The sequence below is a fragment of the Humulus lupulus genome, chromosome 6 (assembly GCF_963169125.1).
Source record: "Humulus lupulus chromosome 6, drHumLupu1.1, whole genome shotgun sequence".
In the NCBI taxonomy this organism is placed as follows: domain Eukaryota; kingdom Viridiplantae; phylum Streptophyta; class Magnoliopsida; order Rosales; family Cannabaceae; genus Humulus; species Humulus lupulus.
This window is the reverse complement of record NC_084798.1, coordinates 66,043,209-66,064,878: the sequence shown is the minus strand read 5'-3', so window position 1 is coordinate 66,064,878 and position 21,670 is coordinate 66,043,209. Positions and strand designations below refer to the sequence as shown.

At 37.4% G+C, this 21,670-nt stretch overlaps 1 protein-coding gene across 1 annotated transcript; it reads right to left on the bottom strand.

The window, feature by feature from the left end:
* Positions 1–7,267: 7,267 nt before the first annotated feature.
* Positions 7,268–8,740, bottom strand: LOC133785170 (uncharacterized). Its single transcript, XM_062224426.1, has one exon. The coding sequence runs from the start codon at positions 8,738–8,740 to the stop codon at positions 7,268–7,270; it is 1,473 nt and encodes a 490-aa protein (XP_062080410.1).
* Between the last annotated feature and the right edge of the window lie 12,930 nt (positions 8,741–21,670).

Here is a 21,670-nt window from a genome sequence, read left to right as displayed (position 1 = left end):
CAAAAATATTACTAAGGTGCGAGCACTGGAAGTGATCCAAAGCTGCGACCTGCTTCATAATGAGGTCTAGAGGCTCCAACTAGAGGCTAAGAAGAATGCTGCCCAATTCTAGGAACTAAAGCTAAAGGTGAAGGGGGCCGACGTCGAGCTGGAGGATGCATTGGAAAAGATGTTTATCGGGTCTAGTGTTTCAACCAGGACAAGGACTTCTCTTTCCTTGACGTTGAGCTCTGGGGATGTTACCTCGCCAAATTTCAGGATCTTTTGGCGAAGATTCCTGAGGAGACTGTCGACACGGCCTCAAGAGCTTGTGGAGATGGTGGGGAAGATGAGGTCTCATCTGAAGAGCAAGTTGTCAGAGCTCAGGGTTGAGAGGCTCTTCTTTGATTGTTTTTATGTTTTTTTTATTCATGATACCTTCTATCCCTTGCATGTAGGCTCTTTAGGTCAAGAAAATACCCTTAGGGTTCAGTTCGAGGTCAATTATCCATGTTTTAAGCCTATATATTTATATCCATAATCTTTATTCTATCTCCCTTCTATTAATTATTGTCGTGTTTTTAAACTTTCACTGTTTTCAAACACATGCATAGTTATATGGATTGCTTTTTCGATTGAGGCATGTGCTTGATGGCTGACAAGTTAATTTTGGATCGCAAACCTTGTTGTATCCAGGGGTTTAATCGCTTGTTCATGTATACCTGTTAGTATTTAGGCCTCACACCATGTTTATTTCTAGGATTCTTTGTACCTGGTTTAATTCCAGGATTTTTTATGTTGCTTTGAATTTTCTTAACTTAGTTTTTATTTGGAATTACTTTGAAAACTCGAGCTTTAACAAGTCGCAAGATTTCCAAATTCTAAGTTATACAAATTTTTCTTCTTAAATTTGGAGAATGTTTCAAAAATTGTAGTGAGGGTTATATGCCCCCAAGCGATCAGAATTTATAAATATTCTAAATCGCTTTTACACAATGAACTCGTACCATGTTTATACCACACAACAACCTTTTATTAATTCAAAGATAAATAAAAAATATGACCTTTATAATTAATCCTTACAAAAAGTTATAACACAAACTCACTTAACAAATAAACCATATTACTGATATTATTTCTTTAAATAAAAGGCATTCCATGTTCGCGGAACTATCTCTCCATTTAGCTAAGCTATTCTGAAAGTTCCTTCTCGCAAAATGTCCACGGTCTGATATGTTCATTCCTAGTTCGGTCCTAATATACCATCTTTAGGGTCTTTGTTGGCTAGGAACACCCTTCAAAGCACCAAATCTCCTAGTTCGAGCCTTCATTCTTTGACCTTTAAATTGAAGTATCGTGTTACCCGTTGTTGATAATGGGTGATTTGTATTTGTGATTCCTCTCGCTATTCTTTGATTGGAACCAGGGACACGTTTAGCAGGTCGTGATTCCGATCCTTGTCAAAGGTTCTTTGCCTATGGGATGTCACCAAGGTCTCAAGTGGGAACATATCTTCACTTCCATAGGTTAGTGACAGGGGATTAGTAAAGGTGTGATGTGAGGTTCTATAATCTCAAAGTACTTGTGAAAGTTGTTCAACATCCTCCAATCGCTTTTTTATAATTGTCTTGAGAGTTTTGTTCACTGCCTCCACCTGTCCATTAGCCTGGGGTGTTCTACTGAAGAGAAACTCTTGATTACGCCATACTTCTCACAAAAGTTCGTCAAAAGATCGCTACCTGTCCATTAGCCTGGGGTGTGCTACTGAAGAGAAACTCTTGATTACGCCATACTTCTCACAAAAGTTTGTCAAAAGAACGCTATCGAATTGAGTTACGTTGTCAGACACAATCTTATTCAGGAATCCAAAACGGCATAATATGTTCTTTATCACAAAGTCTAGCACTCTCTTTGAGGTTATGGTCGCTAAGTGTCCAGCCTCAACCCACTTTGTAAAATAGTCGATCGCAACCACCACACAACGAACTCCCCCTTTTCCAACTAGAAACGAACCAATTAAGTCTATCCCTCAAATAGAAAATGGTTAGAGTGAGGAGGTCATAGTCAACTCCATAGGCGCAGCTTGAGCAATCATGGAAAAGTGTTGGAATTTGTCACATTTTTGAACATAAGACAACGATTCCTTCTATAGCGTAGGCCAAAAATAACCATGCCTCAATACCTTCAAGGCCAAGCTTTTCCCCCCAACGAGATCCCCACATAATCCTTATGGACTTCTTTGAGGATAGCTTGGGCTTCTTCGGGCAAAACACAACTAAGGAGAGTCATTGAATGACCTATTCTGTAAAAAACTCCCTTGATCAAAACGTACCTCGGGACCTGGTACAACAATTTATGCACGTCCTTGCAATCCTCGGGCAGTTTTCTAGTGGTGAGGTATTCAATGATTGAGGTAATCCAGGTCAGACCTTCATAGATCATCTCGATTTCTCTTTACTGTTCCTCAACTGGGACTACATTGAATGTGTCTTCCTCTTCGGTGGTGGAAAATCGGGCGAGAGCATCTGCATTTGTATTATGCTCGGGTGGAACCTGTTCGATGGAATAGAATTCAAATTCTGACAGTTCGCTTGTTTACTTTAGCAAGATAAGCTGCAATATTGATTCCACAAGCTTGGTATTCACCCAAGTCCTGGTTCACCACGATCTGAGAATCACTAAAGCACTGGATAGCCTTTGATTTTAGCTCTTTGGCGACCTAAATTTCAGCCAACAAAGCCTCGTACTCAGCCTTATTATTGGATGCGTCAATCTCAAATCTAAGACCCGTATGAAAACAATGGCCTTTTGGTGTGATCAAGATTATACCAGCTCCATACCCGTTCTCGTTTGATGATCCATCGACGAAGAGCTTTCACAATTCTTGAACTAGTTCTCTCGTAGGCTCGTCGTGGAAACCCATACACTCGATCACGAAATTAGTGAGAGCCTAGCCGTTTATAGTTGTTCATGGTTTATATAAAATTTCAAAATGACTGAGTTTGATGGCCCACTTTAATAAACGTCCCGCTGCTTCAGGTTTTTGCAAGACCTACCTTAAAGGTTGATCAGTTAAGACGTGTATGGTGTGGGACTGGAAATACAACCTAAGTTTCCATAAGGCCAAAATTAGACAGAACCCGAGCTTCTCAACCAAAGGATATCGGGTTTCAGCTTCCAAAACACATGTTGCTTATAAAGTATTCTAGTTTCTGTAATAGATTTTCCTCCTGAACTAATACAACGCTAACTGCATTCTCAGTTATTGCTAGGTAGAGGTGTAAGTTTTCCCCATCAACAGGTTTTGTCAGGACGGGGGGTTCAGATACATGCCTTTTTAAATATTCAAATGCATGTTCGCCTTCCTTTGTCCATTCAAATCGTTTATTTCCCCTGAACAAATTGTAGAAGGGGAGGCACTTATCAGTGGACTTTGACATAAACCAGTTAAGGGATGCAACTTTCCCAGTTAGGCTCTGAACTTCCTTTCGCGATCTGAGAAATGACATCTCTAGCAGCGTTCTGATTTTCTCGGGATCAGCTTCAGCCTAAAAACTTCCCCGACGAGACCCCGAAGGTACATTTCTGGTGGTTTAGCTACATATCGTACCTTCTTAATATAGAAAAACATTCTTCCAGATCGAATACATGGTTGTTGGAAATTTTGGACTTAACAAGCATGTAATCAACATACACTTCCATGTTCTTCCCGATATGGCTAGCAAACATCTTATTTACCAATCTCTAGTAAGTTGCTCCAACATTTTTCAGCCTGAAAGGCAACAGTACATGTTGTGCTCGGTCATGAAGTTGGTATGGTCTTTGTCCGCAGGGTTCATCGTGATCTAGTTATATCCAAAATATGCATCCATGAAGAACACGAGCTCGAGACTCATTGTAGCGTCGACTAGGTGATCAATTCTAGGTAAAGGAAACATCCTTTGGGTCATCCTTATTGACGTCGAAGAAGTCAATGCAGGTCCTCCACTTTCCATTTGGTTTTTCAACTAGGACGGGGTTGGCTATCCAGGTCAGATATTTTTCCTCCCTGATGAATCTACATTTTAAGAGGTGAGCTACATCTTCCTCTAAAGCTTCTCCCCTTTCATTTCCCAATAGCCTTATCCTCTGCTAATTTGCAAGTACGTTCTTGTCCAAATTTAGCGTGTGCATGATCAGACTCGACTAATTCCTACCATATCAGCATATGACCAGGCAAAGACGTCAAGGTTTTCCCTTAAAAACTTGACCAAAACCTTTTTATGTTTAGCACTATGATTATTTCCAATCTTTACAACTTTTGATGTTGTTTCTAGTTCTAGAGTTACCTCTTCTAGCTCTTCCAAAGCTTGGAGCTCAGATAGGTCCTTGCCTATCCTTGGGTCAATTTCTTCCTGTTGGGCAACCTCGTTTACTTCCACCTGAGGTTCTTCCGCCTCCTCAGCAACTATCGTTGCCTAAGGCTCCTCGACTTCTTCGATTGCCATCATGGCCTTCTGCCCGAGTTGTGATTTTCCCTTCATGGAAATGTTGTAGCATTCCCTGGTAGCGAGCTGGTCCCCTTTACTGTGCATATCCCTGAGGGTGAGGGGAATTTCATGGCTAAATGGTGAATAGAAGTTATGGCTTTGAATGTCATCAATATTGGTCACCCTAAAATGGTGTTATAGGCAATCGAACATTCTATTACAATGAATTAGAGCATCTTAGCCATAACTCGTGGTTCATTTTCCAATAGTTACAACGAGCTCGATCGTCGTTCCTTCTACTGAGAACCCATATAGAGTCGTGGAGGTCGCCTTTAGATCAGATACTGATAGCTCCATCTTTTCTAGAGTAGACATGAATAGCATGTTCACTCATCTTCCATTATTGATCAAAATCCTTCTAACTCTCTAGTTAGCAAGTAGAATGGTTATTACAAGCAGATCATTATGAGGGAATTAGATGTGGCTAGTGTCCTCCTTTGTAAAAATGATTGGTTGTTTATCCATTCATTGTTGCTTTGATAGTCGCTATTCCAAAGTGAACACCACACCCTCATGAGTTTTTAGCTTCTAAATATATCTTTTCTGGACCCCATGGATTGTGCCAGCCAAATGGAGTCCTCTTGCAATAATGGCTATATCTCTTCCTTGAACAGGAGGATGGATGAGTTTGGTTTTCGGAGTTGGGAGAGAAAATGGTGGATTAGCTTGATGTCCCTAAGTTGGTTGTGGATTCTGCACACCTATCGGATTGGGGGCTACACGATTTTGAGTGTATTGTGCTAACGGTAAAGCTCAGATGAGTGTTTCGATCTCATCTTTTAGTTGACGTAAATCATCAGTTTTGTGGCCAATGTCGTTATGTGATGGGTGTCGTATGTCGTATCAAATTTAATTATTGATTTTATTAATTCCTTATACCAACTATTTCACCATAGTGATAAATAAGGGTCGAACCCACGAGGACTACTATTCAATTTATTATTCAAAAGATAAAAATTAACAAAGAAGGGGATTTTGATTTTTTAACTCAAAATTAAATAACATAAACTAGAAAGCAAATAAAGATTGATATTATGATATTAAGAAATAGTTAAAGGTTAATATTAACCTTCAACAATCATTCCTAATCCCCAATAATAAATATTATTCCAATTTCTCAATTAAACTATTAACCCCGTAGATAACGTTGAAGCACTCAATTATCTCAGTCTCCCTATTATAAGTAATCAAGGCGAAGCGCTCAATAATTAACTCTTTTAGCTAAGCAATAAATCTATGAAGCATACAATCTATTTAACTTAGATAAAGCATTAACTCCTATGGAAACAAGTTAATCTAGGAAATAAATTAATGAGCATATAATTCATTTAACCTAGGTTCTATTTTTCATCACAATCAACAATTCTTTTGACATCACTATCAATTGCAATTCATCACATACACTTAGAATCCTAAACTATTAGGTGAGTAGTAATTCTAAGATGAAAATTGAATAATGTAAAACCTTAATTAGTTGGCCACCTAACAAGAAATCACAAAATTCATAGCATTCATTTGGAAAAATAGAAACAATTTAATATTGAGAGAAATTAAAGAATAATATTCATTATCAACAATCAAGAATTCATGTCTTGGGTTTTAAATTAACTCTTAACCTAAAAAGAACCTACTCCATAATAGTAATCATAATCACAAACATAATTATAATTAAAATTAAAGAGATTAAGGGAAGAAAAGAAATTAGACTAATGAACAATAGTGTTGTAGCCTTCTCTCCAGCCCTTTCTAAGTCTTTTTCTCTCCTAAACCGTAATAAAAATCTCATCTAAAATTAACCCTAATAATCTTTTATAGTGTCAATTAAATTCTAATTAAAAATCTGAAAACGACGTCGCCACGGCCTAGAACAAAATCTGTGCACAAATTGGTCACGCAAGCAGCGGCCTGAAAAAACTGAGCAGTGGCCTGAATAAACTGAGCAGCAGCCTGTCTGGGAAAAAAATATATGAAACGCCAATTCCATTTAAAGTGTCTCGGCCTGAATTTTATAGGCCGCGGCCTATCTTCAATTTATTCTTTTCTCAACCTTAGAAAGCTTGTACGCTGCCGCCACTTCAATATTTCAATCCCGAAAACCTGGAATACTCCTAAAACTTCATTTTAACTACACTTGCCATCAAAATGTCAGATTTATCATCATAAAATGCATGGAAAAACTTATCAAATATTAATATAAAAATGACCTTATCAAATTCCCCCGCACTTGAATATTGCTAGTCCCTTAGCAAAACACTAAAACAACAAAAATAAAAATGAAAATAAAACAAACTAATCTAAACTCACTAAACAAATGTCTTGTCAAAAGCTTCAATGTCTCTGAGAATCACACTAATAAGTAATGCCAAAACAAATCAAATTTTCATATTCTTTAGAATTTCAACTCCATATGTAATTCACCATTTGATTTTCAAAAATAATTTGCTAAGCACTTAATCACAACACCAACTCAAATGCATCAAATTTATTCCATACTTGCCAAATAATTTTCTTTTAAATCAGTCCCTATATACCAAAATATTTTTCAATGAAAAGCATCCACTCCATAAACATTAACCAATCATTCTCCACTAATATAAACACACAATGATAAAAAATCAAAAGGTCTTTATACGCTTGTAATGTAAGGCTAAGGTTAAGGGTTGTTGAGAAAGATACATTTAAGCTCAAATCACACCATAGCATACATCAATTCCATTCTTTGAACTTGCCCCAAATTTCCCATACAATTCAAGAAATACCTATTTTTTCTTACTCTTCTTTCCAACTGCAGACAAAATGATATTGTTCCCTTCCCCCACACTTAAACAATACATTGACCTCAATGAAAATAAAACGAAAGATAAGGAAAAGAAAACTCCCTCAAGTACGCTTTGTTTAACGTCGTTAGCTTGACTGAATGATGTGGTCATGATTGTTATGGTGGGTTCATTTAACAGAATCTTCTTCCTCTTGTACTTATCAATAGAATTAAACTTATCAAACTGTATAACTTCACCATCAAATTCTATTGTAAGTACCCATGCTTTGACATCCATCTTTGTACTTGTAATCAGTAGGAATGGCCTACCAAATTGAACCTGCACCAAAACATCTTCAACTACCCTTAGGGGATAAGCATTAGTGCAATTAGCCAATCGAATAATAACACTAGTTTCTTTTAATAACCCTAGATTTAAAGAAGCAAAAATAGAATAAGACATAACATCAATAGGTGCTCCTAAATCTATCATACAATGATCAAATCTGCTTTTACTGATAGTGTATGGATTTATAAACATCCCAAGTTCTTGACACTTGGATAGCAACTTCCTTTGGAGAATAACAGAAACATTCTCCCCCACACTTATCATTTTATCACCTTTCAACTTCCTTTTATTTGTGGACAACTCCTTAGGAAGCTTAGCATATGGTGGTACTTGCTTAATGGTTGTATGGAGTGAAATATTGATGTTAAGGATCACCTTATTTTCCTCCTCATTATTAAATTTTGTCAATCTGTTCGAAAAAGGGGGAATAGGGACATAGAATCTGACAGTTGGTTTGTGTAGCATGTTCTGTGATGATGGACTAACTGACGTGAAAATTTTGATCTCCGGTGGAGAAGATGCTTCTGGGGTTGAATTGTTGACTTCTTGAGTTGGAATTGGATCAAATGTTATCTTTGGATGAGGTGGCATGGTAAGTTGTGGACCACTTTGAAGAGTTAGGGTACCATCATTCTCTATTGGATTACTCTCTAATTCTGTGGGTAATTCTCCAATATTCTCAACCTCAAGATTATTCAATGATGTAACAATTTGTCCCATAGTACTCTCCAAATTCTTGAGGGACGCTTCTGTACTCTGAAGAATAACGTGGGTCTGCATAGTTGAAGTCAGCAATATTTTTAACATATATGAAATTGATGGCTCTTGGTCTTGTGACATTCCTGTAGGAGGTTGTTGAGGAAAAGGCACATAAGCCTGCTCTGACATTTGTTGAAGTTGGAGAGTGCTGGAATTCAATGCATTGATGAGATCTCCAATTGATGGATCTGAATATTGTGGGGTGAACTCATTAAATTCTGATTGAGAATAGTAATTTGGCTCAACATATTGATTTCCACCATAGAAAGTATGAGAATACTCCTCCCATTGTGAATTGTAATTGCTAGAATAGGAGTCATATCTATTCATTTGAGGATCATAACAGTGTTGATAGTACATTTCCATGTCTTAAACCAAGTTCAATGCAAGCCCTAAAAACATCAACCACAACTAATAAACCAAGTTAGTAAAAAGAGAAAAAAAAAAATTAAATAAAATAGTCCCCAGCAACGACGCCAAAAATTTGATGGGTGTCGTATGCCGTATCAAATTTAATTATTGGTTTTATTAATTCCTTATACCAACTATTTCAGTATATTGATAAATAAGGGTCGAACCGACAAGGAATAATATTCAATTTATTATTCAAAAGTTAAAAATTAACAAAGAAGGGGATTTTGATTTTTTAACTCAAAATTAAATAACATAAACTAGAAAGCAAATAAAGATTGATATTACGATATTAAGAAATAGTTAAAGGTTAATCTTCACCCTCAATAATCATTCCTAATCACTAATAATAAATATTATTTCAATTTCTCAATTAAACCATTAACCCCACAGATAACGCAAAAGCAGTCAATTATCACAGTCTCCCTATTATAAGTAATCAAGGCGAAGCGCTCAATAATTAACTCTTTTAGCTAAGCAATAAATCTACGAAGCATACAATCTATTTAACTTAGATAAAGCATTAACTCCTATGGAAACAAGTTAATCTAGGAAATGAATTATAACCTAGGTTCTATTTTTCATCACAATCAACAATTCTTTTGACATCACTATCAATCGCAATTTATCACATACACTTAGAATCCTAAACTATTAGGTGAGTAGTAATTCTAAGATGACAATTGAATAATGTAAAACCTTAATTAGTTGGCCACCTAACAAGAAATCACAAAATTCATAGCATTCATTTGGAAAAATAGAAAAAATTTAATATTGAGAGAAATTAAAGAATAATTTTCATTATCAATAATCAAGAATTCATGTCTTGGGTTTTGAATTAACCCTTAACCTAAAAAGAACCTACTCCATCATAGTAATCATAATCACAAACATAATTATAATTAAAATTAAAGAGATTAAGGGAAGAAAAGAAATTAGATTGATGAACAATAGTGTTGTAGTCTTTACTCCAGCCCTTTCTGAGTCTTTTTCTCTCTTAAACCGTAATAAAAATCTCATCTAAAATTAACCCTAATAATATTTTATAGTGTCAATTAAATTCTAATTAAAAAGTCATTAAAAATCTGAAAACGACGTCGCAAGTCGCGGCCTGGAATATTCGCGCCGCGGCCTAGAACAAAATATGTGCAGAAATTGGTCACGCATGCAGCGGCTTAAAAAAACTGAGCAGCGGCCTGACTCACTAGGCAGCAGCCTGAAAAAACTTAGCAACAGCCTGTCTGGGAAAAAAAATCTAAAACGCCAATTCCATTTAAAGTGGCGCGACCTTAATTTTATAGGTCGTGGCCTATCTTCAATTTATGCTTTTCTCAACCTTAGAAAGCTTGTACGCTGCCGCAACTTCAATATTTCAATCCCGAAAGCCTGGAATACTCCTAAAACTTCATTTTAACTACACTTGCCATCAAAATGTCAGATTTATCATCATAAAATGCAATGTAGAAAATATGTTGTAGAGTCACGAAACTAAGTTAAAACTACTAAAAATGTTATCATAAGACCATCTAAGCATGGAAAAACTTATCAAATATTAATATAAAAATGACCTTATCATTATGATAACGACAAAACTTATCCAAAAATATTTTTGCCCACTGATTTCTTAGGGGTTCTGGATTCTTCCAAGGAAGGTGGGTAGAATTTGCTAGGTATATATGTGACATCGTATCCGTCAGGTCGGTATACGCGGTGAATATTGAGGTGTACTTCTCCGTGCCTTTGTTTTTCTTGGACCCTGTCTGGTCACCGTGAGTGTTTCCCTTTCTTTTGTTATTCCATGCCTATTTGTTATGGGTAGTGAGATCAGCCATAGCTGCAGTATTTATTGCCACTCCAATGGGCTGAGTGGGAATTTGGCTAGATTATGCCTCCTCGAGGTTTATCAATTCTTGAGCTTAGGCTAAGAACTCATCTGTATTCTTCAGTCCATTCCTTTGGAGCTCTTTCCACAATTTATCTCCCACGTTCATTCTTGATCGCATGGCTCCAGCTGCTATGTCTATGAATCGATTGATATCCACCTTGATGGATTCACCCAGTTGTTGCTTTATATTAGCCAAGGAATTGGCTTCTACTCGTACTTATTTTGCACCTCAGAATTGTTTTTTGAACTCTATGGACAGTAGTTTCCAGGAGGTGATTGAGTGCCTTTTAAATTTATTAAACCACAACTTGGCTGGTCCTATTTGTGTGGCTGGGAACAGGACCCATCATAGGTCGATGTTGACATTATGGGCTCTCATCAAAGTATTGAAAGTCCCAATGTGGTTCGTTGGGTCGGTAGTACCATCATAGGAGGTGATGTTCAGGATTATAAATCCAATAAGATATGGAGCTGAAGCAATGTGACGAGCGAAGGGTTTGAGCTCCTCGTCATAATCTAGTACTCTTGATTTTTTCAGGACAAGAGACACTTCATTTGCTATTCCATCAGAGCGAACTGCTCAAGGGTTGGATCTTTCACTTCTAGGTTATTTAGGAGCTAATTATTAGCTCCCATCTCATTCTATGCCCTACTTGGGTCATTGTGCCTCCAAGCTTGAGCTCGATTAATCGGGAAGTTCCCATTTGCATGCCTTATCGAAGGTTTTTCCCTCATCTGATTATAACTCTGATCGTTACTACAAGCCTGCTATCCCGGTTAGGTGTCAAATGATCGCATTAGTTAGAATGATGGTTAGAGCAAAAACTCTGAGCTAAATTCAAATGACTCCTCAAGTTGGTTTCCTCCCTTCAAGAGTGTATATTGCGCACACTTTCTGACCTACCCTCACAATGGATTTCAGTCTAGTAATCGCATTCTGCGAAGCTTACCATTCACAGCTTAGGTTGTGGGGCTTGGTTGTTCATATGAACTTGAACTCCAGTATCTTGAGATCGCAAAACATACACATCTTCTCTAGGAACATAATTTCTTCAGTTGTTCCCGCGAGCTGATACACTCCTTTGTGATCGCGGGGGTGTCGAATGACGAATAGGCGATGGTGGGTGCCTTACTGGCAACATAATCTACAGTCCATGAAGGCATACCAAACTAGGTTGCCCATTATCCACTCCAATATCTCGGGTTGGTGGTAAAGTTTCCTCATTTCTTTGTACCTAACTAGCTGGTCATGGTGCTGGAGAATTGATAGGACTTTCTAGTCTCCTTGACGTGGTCCCTGCCTACCCCGTCTGACTAGGCTAGTTTTCGGTGACGTGAGTTGTTTGCTCATTTTTAAGATTATTGGCAGGTTGGTTGTTTCTGGTAGTCTGTTCTGATGGCACGGAGCTCGAAGTTTTTGTCCAAACATAACGGTCACATTAGGAGGATTATGCCTATGGGATATAGACTTATGGGACCCACTTGCTCTCCTTCCAACATTACCTTCAGTTAGAGGAGGGGGTAATTGTGCCATGATTTCATCAATTCTCCTATTGGCCTATGCGAGGTGGCTCCTTAGCTGAGCATTGTGGGGGCGCAAAGCTGAACTTCTAGTATCGCCATGGTTGTTGTCCTAGTTTTGGGGTTATTTTCCACGACGATGAGGTACAGAGGTGCCCTCTCCAGCAGGGTTAGCCGTACGAACTTCTCCTTGATCTCTAGGTCTCTCAGACCCATCGTCGCGCTCTGAACATTTAGCACCATATGATATTGGGATGAAAGTTTTCTAAAAAATTGCAGTAAGCCTAATTTACATCTCAATGAAAGCACCAATCTGTTGACGCGATTTTTCGCCAACAGTAGATTAAGAAATCTGAAAAAAGATGATTAGGCTTTTGTAAACTGTAAAATTAAAACACAGGAGATTTTACATGGTTCAGAGGTTAAAATCCACCTAGTCAACAAGTCTATATTATTCTGTTTATGAACTCTTGCAGAAATTTTTTAAGACAATTTCTGCAGATGTTTTGCATATAAAATTCGGTCATTTTTACTGTCAATTCACTCTACATTAATAGGGGGTTGATGGACAATTTTGGGTAACCATAGAATATTTGGTAACTTACACGAATGGGTAACCGTATAATATTTGGTAACTTACACGAATGAGTAACTTCCCAAATACATAATTCCTTAAATATGTTAATTCCCTTGATATCGAGCATTTATTAGATAACGATTACAAGTATTATTTGTGTATAAGAATCTCTGAGTCTGTGACTCTTATATCGCAAACCGAGTGCATTTCTCAAACTGGAGGTCATACGCCAGAGTGATCTGACCTAAATAATGTTCGATGACTAACGGGGATGATCTGGTCATTTATGTTATTCGTTCTCTATCACATAAATTTAGGGCAATCTGGAGGACTTCATGATAGCCCAACTCGACGTTGTAGTATCGAGCTATTTAATCATGAGTTAATGAAAATGTCTTCAGACTTGTATCTTTTATCTATTACTTGACAGTTGTACCTCAAACAAGACAATTTAGCTCGTATTGTTAGGGTACAACAAACATGAAAGACTTGAAATACGATCACAAATTTGGGGGATAATTGGGCATTAATGCACTTATTTCACACACAATTTCAACCCTCCATGAAGCCTATAAAAGGAGGCTTATCTTTTCATTCTAAGACACGCAGAAAAGTATCACACAAAGAAAAGTATTATTTTCTATGTTTTTCTCATAGTCCTTTTGGTGGTAGAGTGAAGGTTTTGTTTCGAGTTCGCCTGAGCAGACGCAGTGGTGTTTTCGTCATGTTCGATAGCTTTTGTATCCCAGAAAGTGGTTTCTCACAAATCCTATTGCAACATTCAGGTAGAGGGGCAAGTTTGCTTTTAGGAAAGCACGTTTTGCATGCCTCGACTTTGTTCTATTCGGTTTATTATAATTTGTAATTTCATATTTTTGTTCTCCAATTAAATATAATTATTTATATTTTCGTTCTTCTCTACTATATATTATTTCTAACAAACTTAAAGTGGATTTTTTTAAAAGGCGAATAGGTTGAAGTACAAAAACTAATTTGGGTTTTTCTTTGTTTTTGTAATTTAATCGATGATAATAACTTTTACACATATATGTTATATATGCACTAATCCTTTTTTTTTTTTTTTTGTCAATCTACTTCTGTAAACGTTAGCCTTTTTTAACATTTATATATTTTTTTGTTTTAATTTCTTTTGATTTATATTATTGGCCAATTCTTGAACTTGAAGATGGAGGATACCAAAGATGGGATAAGCCAAGTGCAAGATTTTCATTTGATTATCCATGGAATACATGCTAAAGGGATGGTCTTGATTGAGACTTTCCAACTAGCTGCTATTTTGGAGAAGGTACCCCCTGGATGGCAAGAGTTTAAAAACTATCTGAAGCACAAGCGAAAGGAAATGAGTGTTGAAGATCTTATTCACAGTCTTTGCATTGAAGGGGATATCAAAGGTGCTGAGAATGGATCCTCAAATCCTAATGCTGCCAAGGCTAATATGGTGGAGCATGACATAGGCTTCAATGGGAAGAAGCCTAAGCCCAAGCCAATTCCAAACTAGGACCAAATGGTGGAGTTTTAGAGAAGCCAAAATATTAAAGGAAGTGTGTTACATCACTTCCTTTAATATGCCCAGTCTTGTTACATCACTTCCTTTAATATGTACAGTCTTGTTACATCACTTCCTTTAATATGTGCAATCCAGTAATTTGTTGTACCCTAATTAGTAGGGTTCGTTACCAAGTGTGTTTAAAACCAGTGCTGGACTTGCTAAACAAGTCCTTTGGACTAAACATGTGATTGAGCCACTAAAGGTTTAGGTATTAAACTTTTGGTCAACTCATAAGCATTTTCATTAAGCTAAAAGCACGTTCTTTACACAGGATCCCAAAAACATCAGTTTAAAAGTAATTACAATACTCAGGTCACACAATAAGCCGACCTAGGCAGCAAAAGCTGGGTTTAACCCTAGTTCCCTTGAGCATCTCGGCCATGGTGGTCGAGCGGACTGCATATGTACATATCACTACTATTGCCCTCCGACTCATAGCTGGTTGAGCTTCTCTTTACCTTTACCTGCACCACAAAGCACCTGTGAGCCAAAAGACTCAGCAAGAAAACATATTGAACAGTTCACAATGTAATATAACTATCAAACAGTAATAACTGAAATTGGTGTATTCATTATACAAGTTGGCAACCATAGGATTACGCAAGCGCGTGTCGCACTTCCTTTCAATGTGTTGGCATCCGAGCCAGTCAAGTGCATGTTGCACTCCTAGGGTGGCCCGGCCATGGTGGCCTGCACTCCACGTGCATAATGCCAATCTCAGCTTATAAACTGAGTCCTTTAAGTCCTTGACTTATAAGTCAAGCCTCACATGCCTCCGACTTGTAAGTCAAAGCCTAAGGGCCCTTGACTAATAAGTCAATCCCCATTTAACATCCTAATAACCCTCTGGTTTATAACTCGAGCTTCCCAGTCACAACAGACAATCACATATCTCATATAGCACACATATCAACAATTACAATGCATTATAACACATTCAAACAACAGTCATAGGTGTAATCATAATTAAGCGCACCCCAGTGTACCTAATCAGATATTCTCAACATAATGATAATCATGTTCATTAACAGGGCCAAAGCCTTAATCATATCTATATTCAGCATTGACTAAGCTATAACCACACATTCATGTTCTGGGTGCAGCTTCCTTACCTGTGACCCAAGTTATCCGCGCACCGCGTTTATGAGCACAATCCTCTAACTCGAGCCTTGAAGAAATCCTAGTCACAATACATGAATAATAATCAACCACCACATTCTCATCCATTAAATAGCTTCATAATAAAATTCTAACCTCCAGGATCTTGGTTTCTACCAAACCGGGTAGTAGAAACCTTCCCGAGCCTTAACGTTCAAGTTCCTGAGCTAAAAACCCTCATTTTTCAAAAAATCCAAATTTGGGCCACGGCCCAGCCTCCCTTAAGCGCCGCGGTGCACCCCAAAATAGAGGCAAACTTTCCTCACTTCTGCCAGCCTAGGGCTGTGGTGCCCAAACCTTGCGCCACGGCGCCTGGGAAATTTCTTGACGCCCCACTAGCCTATAAACTCAAGCGAGTTGCGACGCCTAAGAACAGGGTCGCGGTTCAACCCTGAAACCCAGAAATTCCATGCAACTTTTACAAGCTAACTTCCCTGAAAATCATTTCAAACACACCCCAACACCAGAACTGAGTCCCATAACCAATCTAATATACTTTAAGCAGCTCTAGAACCCCAGGAACTATTCCACAACTTCATCAAACTCAAAATCAAAACTTATGCTTGAACCTCGAAGAAAACTCTTAAAACATGGCAGGAATTCATTAAAACCAGAGCAAAGAACCTTACCTCAAGAATGGTTTCGACCCTCAACTGTCTATAATCCTGCTCCTAGCTTTGATTCCCCAACTCTCAGCCTTAACTTCAAAGATTTCTCCTCAAAAATCCCCAAAACCTTCCAAGCCTCAAGTGAGTGAGAGGGAGAGAGAGTTTCTGCTTCTTTTTCTTTCCAATCCCTTAATTTCCAGTGACTTCCTTAGACCCCTCAGCCTACCTAAACTAAGTATATCCTCACCAAAAGACCCAATTGCCCTTAAGCTTATCCTAACCTCTTGGGTAACCCAAGGGCAATTTAGTCATTTTCCATACCCCGTTAAGTCCCCGAGTAGTCTTATAAACCCCCATTAATCTTGACATGTCCAATTCCTTACCAAACTACTACCCGTTACGCCATAAATCCGAACTCATTTTACATTCCTGAAATACCCCTAGGCTCCTCCCGAGTCGGGTATCTGACCCCATTGTGACTTTCTAGCTAATTGGCTCCCTAGGACTGTCTCGGATCACGCATCACAAATATATCACCAATATATCCCAAATATCACATATATTGCATTTATACCCTGAACGGGTCAAATTACTAAAATACCCTTCTTATAAGAAATGGGCCCACATACACATATTAATATCTTTAACATGCAAGCATAATTATATTATAATATAATTCACATAATAACTCAATTATTGCCTCCCGGCCCCCTAATCCAAGCACTAAACCACATTAGGAAATTTGGGATGTTACATAAATCATCAAATTGTAGACTACCAAAGAAGAAAGGCAATAAGGTCAATGCTATTGATGCCATGTCCCAAGAGGTCGCTGACCTAGACTTATGTGATATGATCTTTGAAATCAACCTGGTGGATGCTAATCCAAAGGAATGGTGGCTCGATATTGGAGCCACTCATTATGTCTATGAAAAAAAGTCTATCTTCTCCCACCTAACTTCAATCGAAAGTGGGGAGACCCTCTACATGGGCAACTTGGAATCCTCTGAGATAAAGGGGCAAGGTATTGTGTACTTGAAGTTAACGTTTGGAAAGAGTGTCAAGCTGCAGAATGTGATGTATGTCCCTGACATTCATAAGAATTTGATCTTTGGAACGTTGTTGAGCATACATGAATTCAAGATGGTTTTTGAGTCCCAAAAAATTCTACTGACTAAAGCTGGTGTTCCTATTAGGAAGGGTAATGTAAAAGAGGAAATGTGGAAGATGAATGTAATGGTTGTTAATCCAAAGACTATTAATAATAATAATTAGAATACTTCTTCTGTTTACTTGCTTGAGTCTTTTTTTTATGGCATAGTAGACTAGGTCATGTTAATTATGATATTTTACGTAGACTAACTAACTTGAATCACATACCAATATTGATTCCAAACATAAGTTTGAAACATGTGTAGGGCCAAAACTAACCAGGTCATCGTTCCAAACAGTTGAAAGAAACACTAAACCCCTTGTTTTAATTCACAGTGACATCTATGATTTAAAGTTTGCTCACACAAAAGGTGGTAACAAATACTTTATTACTTTTATTGATTATAGTACAAAGTATTGTAATGTATACTTGCTAAAAAGTAAGAATGAAGCTATAGAGAAATTTACTATCTATAAGCAAGAGGTTGAAAATGAACTTAATAAGAAAATTAAGATGATAAGAACTAACTGTGGTGGTGAATACGTACAACCTTTTGGTAAATTCTACTCACAACACGAAATTATTCACGAGGTCACACCACCTTATTCTCCTCAATCCAATGAAGTGGTAGAACAGAAAAATCGCACTCTAAAGGACATGATGAATTTTATGTTAATAAGTTCTGGATTGCCACAGAACATGTGGGGTGAAGTCATTTTGTTGGTTAACTATCTTTTAAATAAGATTCTCAAAAAGAAAGAATGAAATATGTTCTACGAACTTTGAAAAGGTAGGGTACCTTCTTTAGAATACTTAGAAGTGTGGGGGTATCCTGCAAAGGCGGTAGCACCATTGCAAAATAAGATGAAAATAGGTTCTAAAACGGTGGATTGTATCTTCATTGGCTATGCTCAAAATAGAATTGCATATCAATTTCTTTTACACAAGTCTGGAAACCTTAACATCCACGGGAACACATTAATAGAATCCAAAAATGCATCATTCTTTGAACATATATTTCCTTGCAAACCTAATGGGGTTGAACCAAGTTCTTTTAAACGAACATTTAATACTAGGAGGAGAATATCCATGATCAAGAACAAGAAGAGTAGAGTGAAGAAGTCCAAGTAGAGTCGAGACGAAGCAAAAGGGAAATGATAGAAAATTCTTTTGGACCAAATTTTCTAACATATATGATAGAGGCAAAACCTCGAACATATAAATAAGCGGTGAATTCTACCGAGGGTCCTTTATAGATGGAAGCCATAAGAAGTGAAATTAATTTTTATCATGAAAAATCACACTTGGGAACTGGTTGAACTCCCTCCCTGATGTAAACCTTAAGGGGGTGTTTGGTATGGGGTAAAGTGAAGGTGAGAATAGGAATCTAAAACACTTCCCATGTTTGGTTCAAATTTTTAGGGGGTAAAGTTAATAATTTTTGTCCATCCCACATGTATTTTAAGGATAAAGTGAACCATTTATATACTTGAGTTTAATATTACCTCCATCCTAAGCTCCTCTACACTCTCCAAGGTAACTCAACTACTCAAAACAAACACCCCCTAAGGGTCTAAGAGGATTTTTAAATGGAAAGTGAAAACAAATGGAACAATTGATAAGTATAAAGTCGGACTAGTAATAAATAGTTACAAACAACAAGAAGGCCATGACTACTTTGACACATATTCTTCTGTGACGAGAATAAATTCTATTAGGATGATTTTGGAAATAGTTGCATTGTGAAATCTAGAAGTCCACTAGATGGACGTAAAAACAATTTTTCTAAATGGAGATCTTGAGGAAGAAATATACGTTGAACAATCTGAGGGTTTTGTAGCTCCAAGAAAAGAAAGGAAAGTTTGCAAATTGGTAAAGTCCTTAGATGGACTTAAGTAAACTCTAAAGCAATGGCACAAAAAATTTGATAGTGTCATAGTTGACATAGTTTTTTTGTCAAATTATATTTAGAGCATTGATTCATGAATTGAGATATGAGAAAATAAATAACACAATATTTTGTAGTGGTTAGGCCCAAAAAAGATGACCTATGTCCATTTATTCACTTTAATTGATATTTAAGATTGAAGAACCACCGTTTCTGGTGAACTTACATTTCCAGTTGTTCTATAGTCCTCCTTCACTTTGATGTTGCATAAGGAATGATTTGTACAAGAATGGAGTTTCTCAGTGTATAGGCACTATGAGTTGTCTCCTATTTGGATCCCATATCATCTTATTTATGGTAAGGAGTTTAGGGTTACATATGAGTTGTTGACCTAAACTATTGGGCTTGGCTGGTGAATAATACATACAAAGTTATAACCAAGTTAATTTAGTTGTAACTTAAGTAAATAGTGATTCCTTTTTTTTCGCTTCCAATCTTGTTAGCATTTGGTGGCCTGACTTGAATGAACAGGAATATACTAACAAATTTTGCAATCAGACATCTTTGTTAGCATCTTACAGGCACATATGAACGAACAAGAATAAGAAAGTGTTACTGGTCGACCAAAATCCTCCTGTTAGCATGTGATAGCTTGCCTTGTGTGAACAGAGGTATAAGAAAATGAATGGATGACCAGGCTTCTCTATTAGCACACGATGACCTGATATAAGCAAACATGCATATTATACTTACCTATTGGTGCATTACAACCTTCTATGAGTGATCAGGAATAGAATAGTGTCATTAAGCAACCAAACTCCTTCTATTAGCGCTTGGTAGCTCACTTTGTGAGAATAGGACTGTTACCCAAGTGGGTTTTGCGTGTTGCTTCCTTGGATATTTACCATGAAATCTGGTCATCTTTTCTATGAAGGAAATAATGGCCAGGTTTGACATCCTAGTCATTGATATTCTTTGAAACGTCTTCATGGCCAAAAATGGGTATAACAGTCATGATGACAAGTGGCTTCAAAATCAATGAGTGTGACAAATGTGTTTATATCAAAAATACAAATGACGGATATATTATTCTTTGTTTGTATGTAGATGATATACTTATTGTGGGAAGCAATCAACGAATGGTAAAATCTACAAAAGATATGTTGAACTCCAAGTTTGACATGAAGGACATGGAGCTAACTAATGTAATTTTAGGAATAAAAATTACAAGGACGCCAGTTGGACTCAATTTGAGTAAGTCACACTATGTGGACAAGATTCTTGAAATTTTTGGTAAAATTGATTATGGTGCGTCCAAAACACCAATTGACATAAGTCCACATCTATCCAAGAATAAAGGCAATAGTGTCTCTTAAGTAGCGTACGATAGAGTGATAGGCACTCTAATGTACTTGATGAGTTGTACAAGACTAGATATTGCCTACATTGTAAGTACCTTAAGTCGATTCACAATTAATCGAGGTGTTGAACACTAGAAGGAAATTATAAGAGTACTTAGGTACCTGCAGTATACTCATGACTATCGGTTGAACTATACCAAAGATCCAGTTGTTCATGAAGGATATACTAACGCAAGTTGGATATCTTACATCCAAGACTCGACACGTACTAGTGGATATGTGTTCACTCTAGGTGGCGTGGTTGGTCCATGGAAATCCTCAAAACAAACTGTAATCACTGGATCCATGATGGATACTGTGTTTGTAGCTCTGGATAAATATAGTGAAGAAGTGAAATAGCTGCATAATTTCTTGCGGGATATTCTAGAATGGCCTAAACTTGTGCCTGCAATATGTATATATTGTGATAACCAAGCAACAATTGGCAAGGCACAAAATGTTTTGTATCATGGTAAGTCTAGACACATACGTCGATGACATAATAGCGTTAGACAACTGATCTCAACTGGAGTTGTCTCAATTGATTATGTGAAGTCAAAACATAACATTGCGGATCTGCTAACCAAAGGGTTAAACATAGATCAATTTGAAAAGACATCAGAAGGAATGAGACTTAAGCCCAAAGGAAATTAAGGTCGATATAAAGGACACCCAACCTAGTTTGCTAGAGATCCCAAGATCTAGTTTCAATGGGACAACCTAATAATGGAGACCGAGTAGGATCACTGTGGGGGACTACCCCAACCGGCCCAATGATGAAATTGTGATGCCCATTATGGAAAGAGGTTAAGCTTAAGTTTTTAATGACCCTTAAGCACCGGAAGTCTGAGCAGAGTAAAGCGAAATTTCCCTTAGATAATAGGTCACCTATGTGAGAGATAAGTGGGGTCGCTTTGAAGGAGAAGTATGGGTGCTCATTTCTCTAAAACCTCTCGCAGAACCAGGCAGATGTTCATGGCCAAAATGAGCATAACCATGAGAACTGAAACTATGCAGGAAGATATATGTGTGAGATATATTATCGTTTACACAAACAACAGAACAGTTCAAAGACATCGTGTTTATTGATCCGTTGGCAAAGTAAGTATATTCTCACAAAGTAAG

Coding starts and splice junctions, on each gene's coding strand:
- LOC133785170 (XM_062224426.1), bottom strand. CDS start 8,740: ATGGAAATGTACTATCAACACTGTTATGATCCTCAAATGAATAGATAT.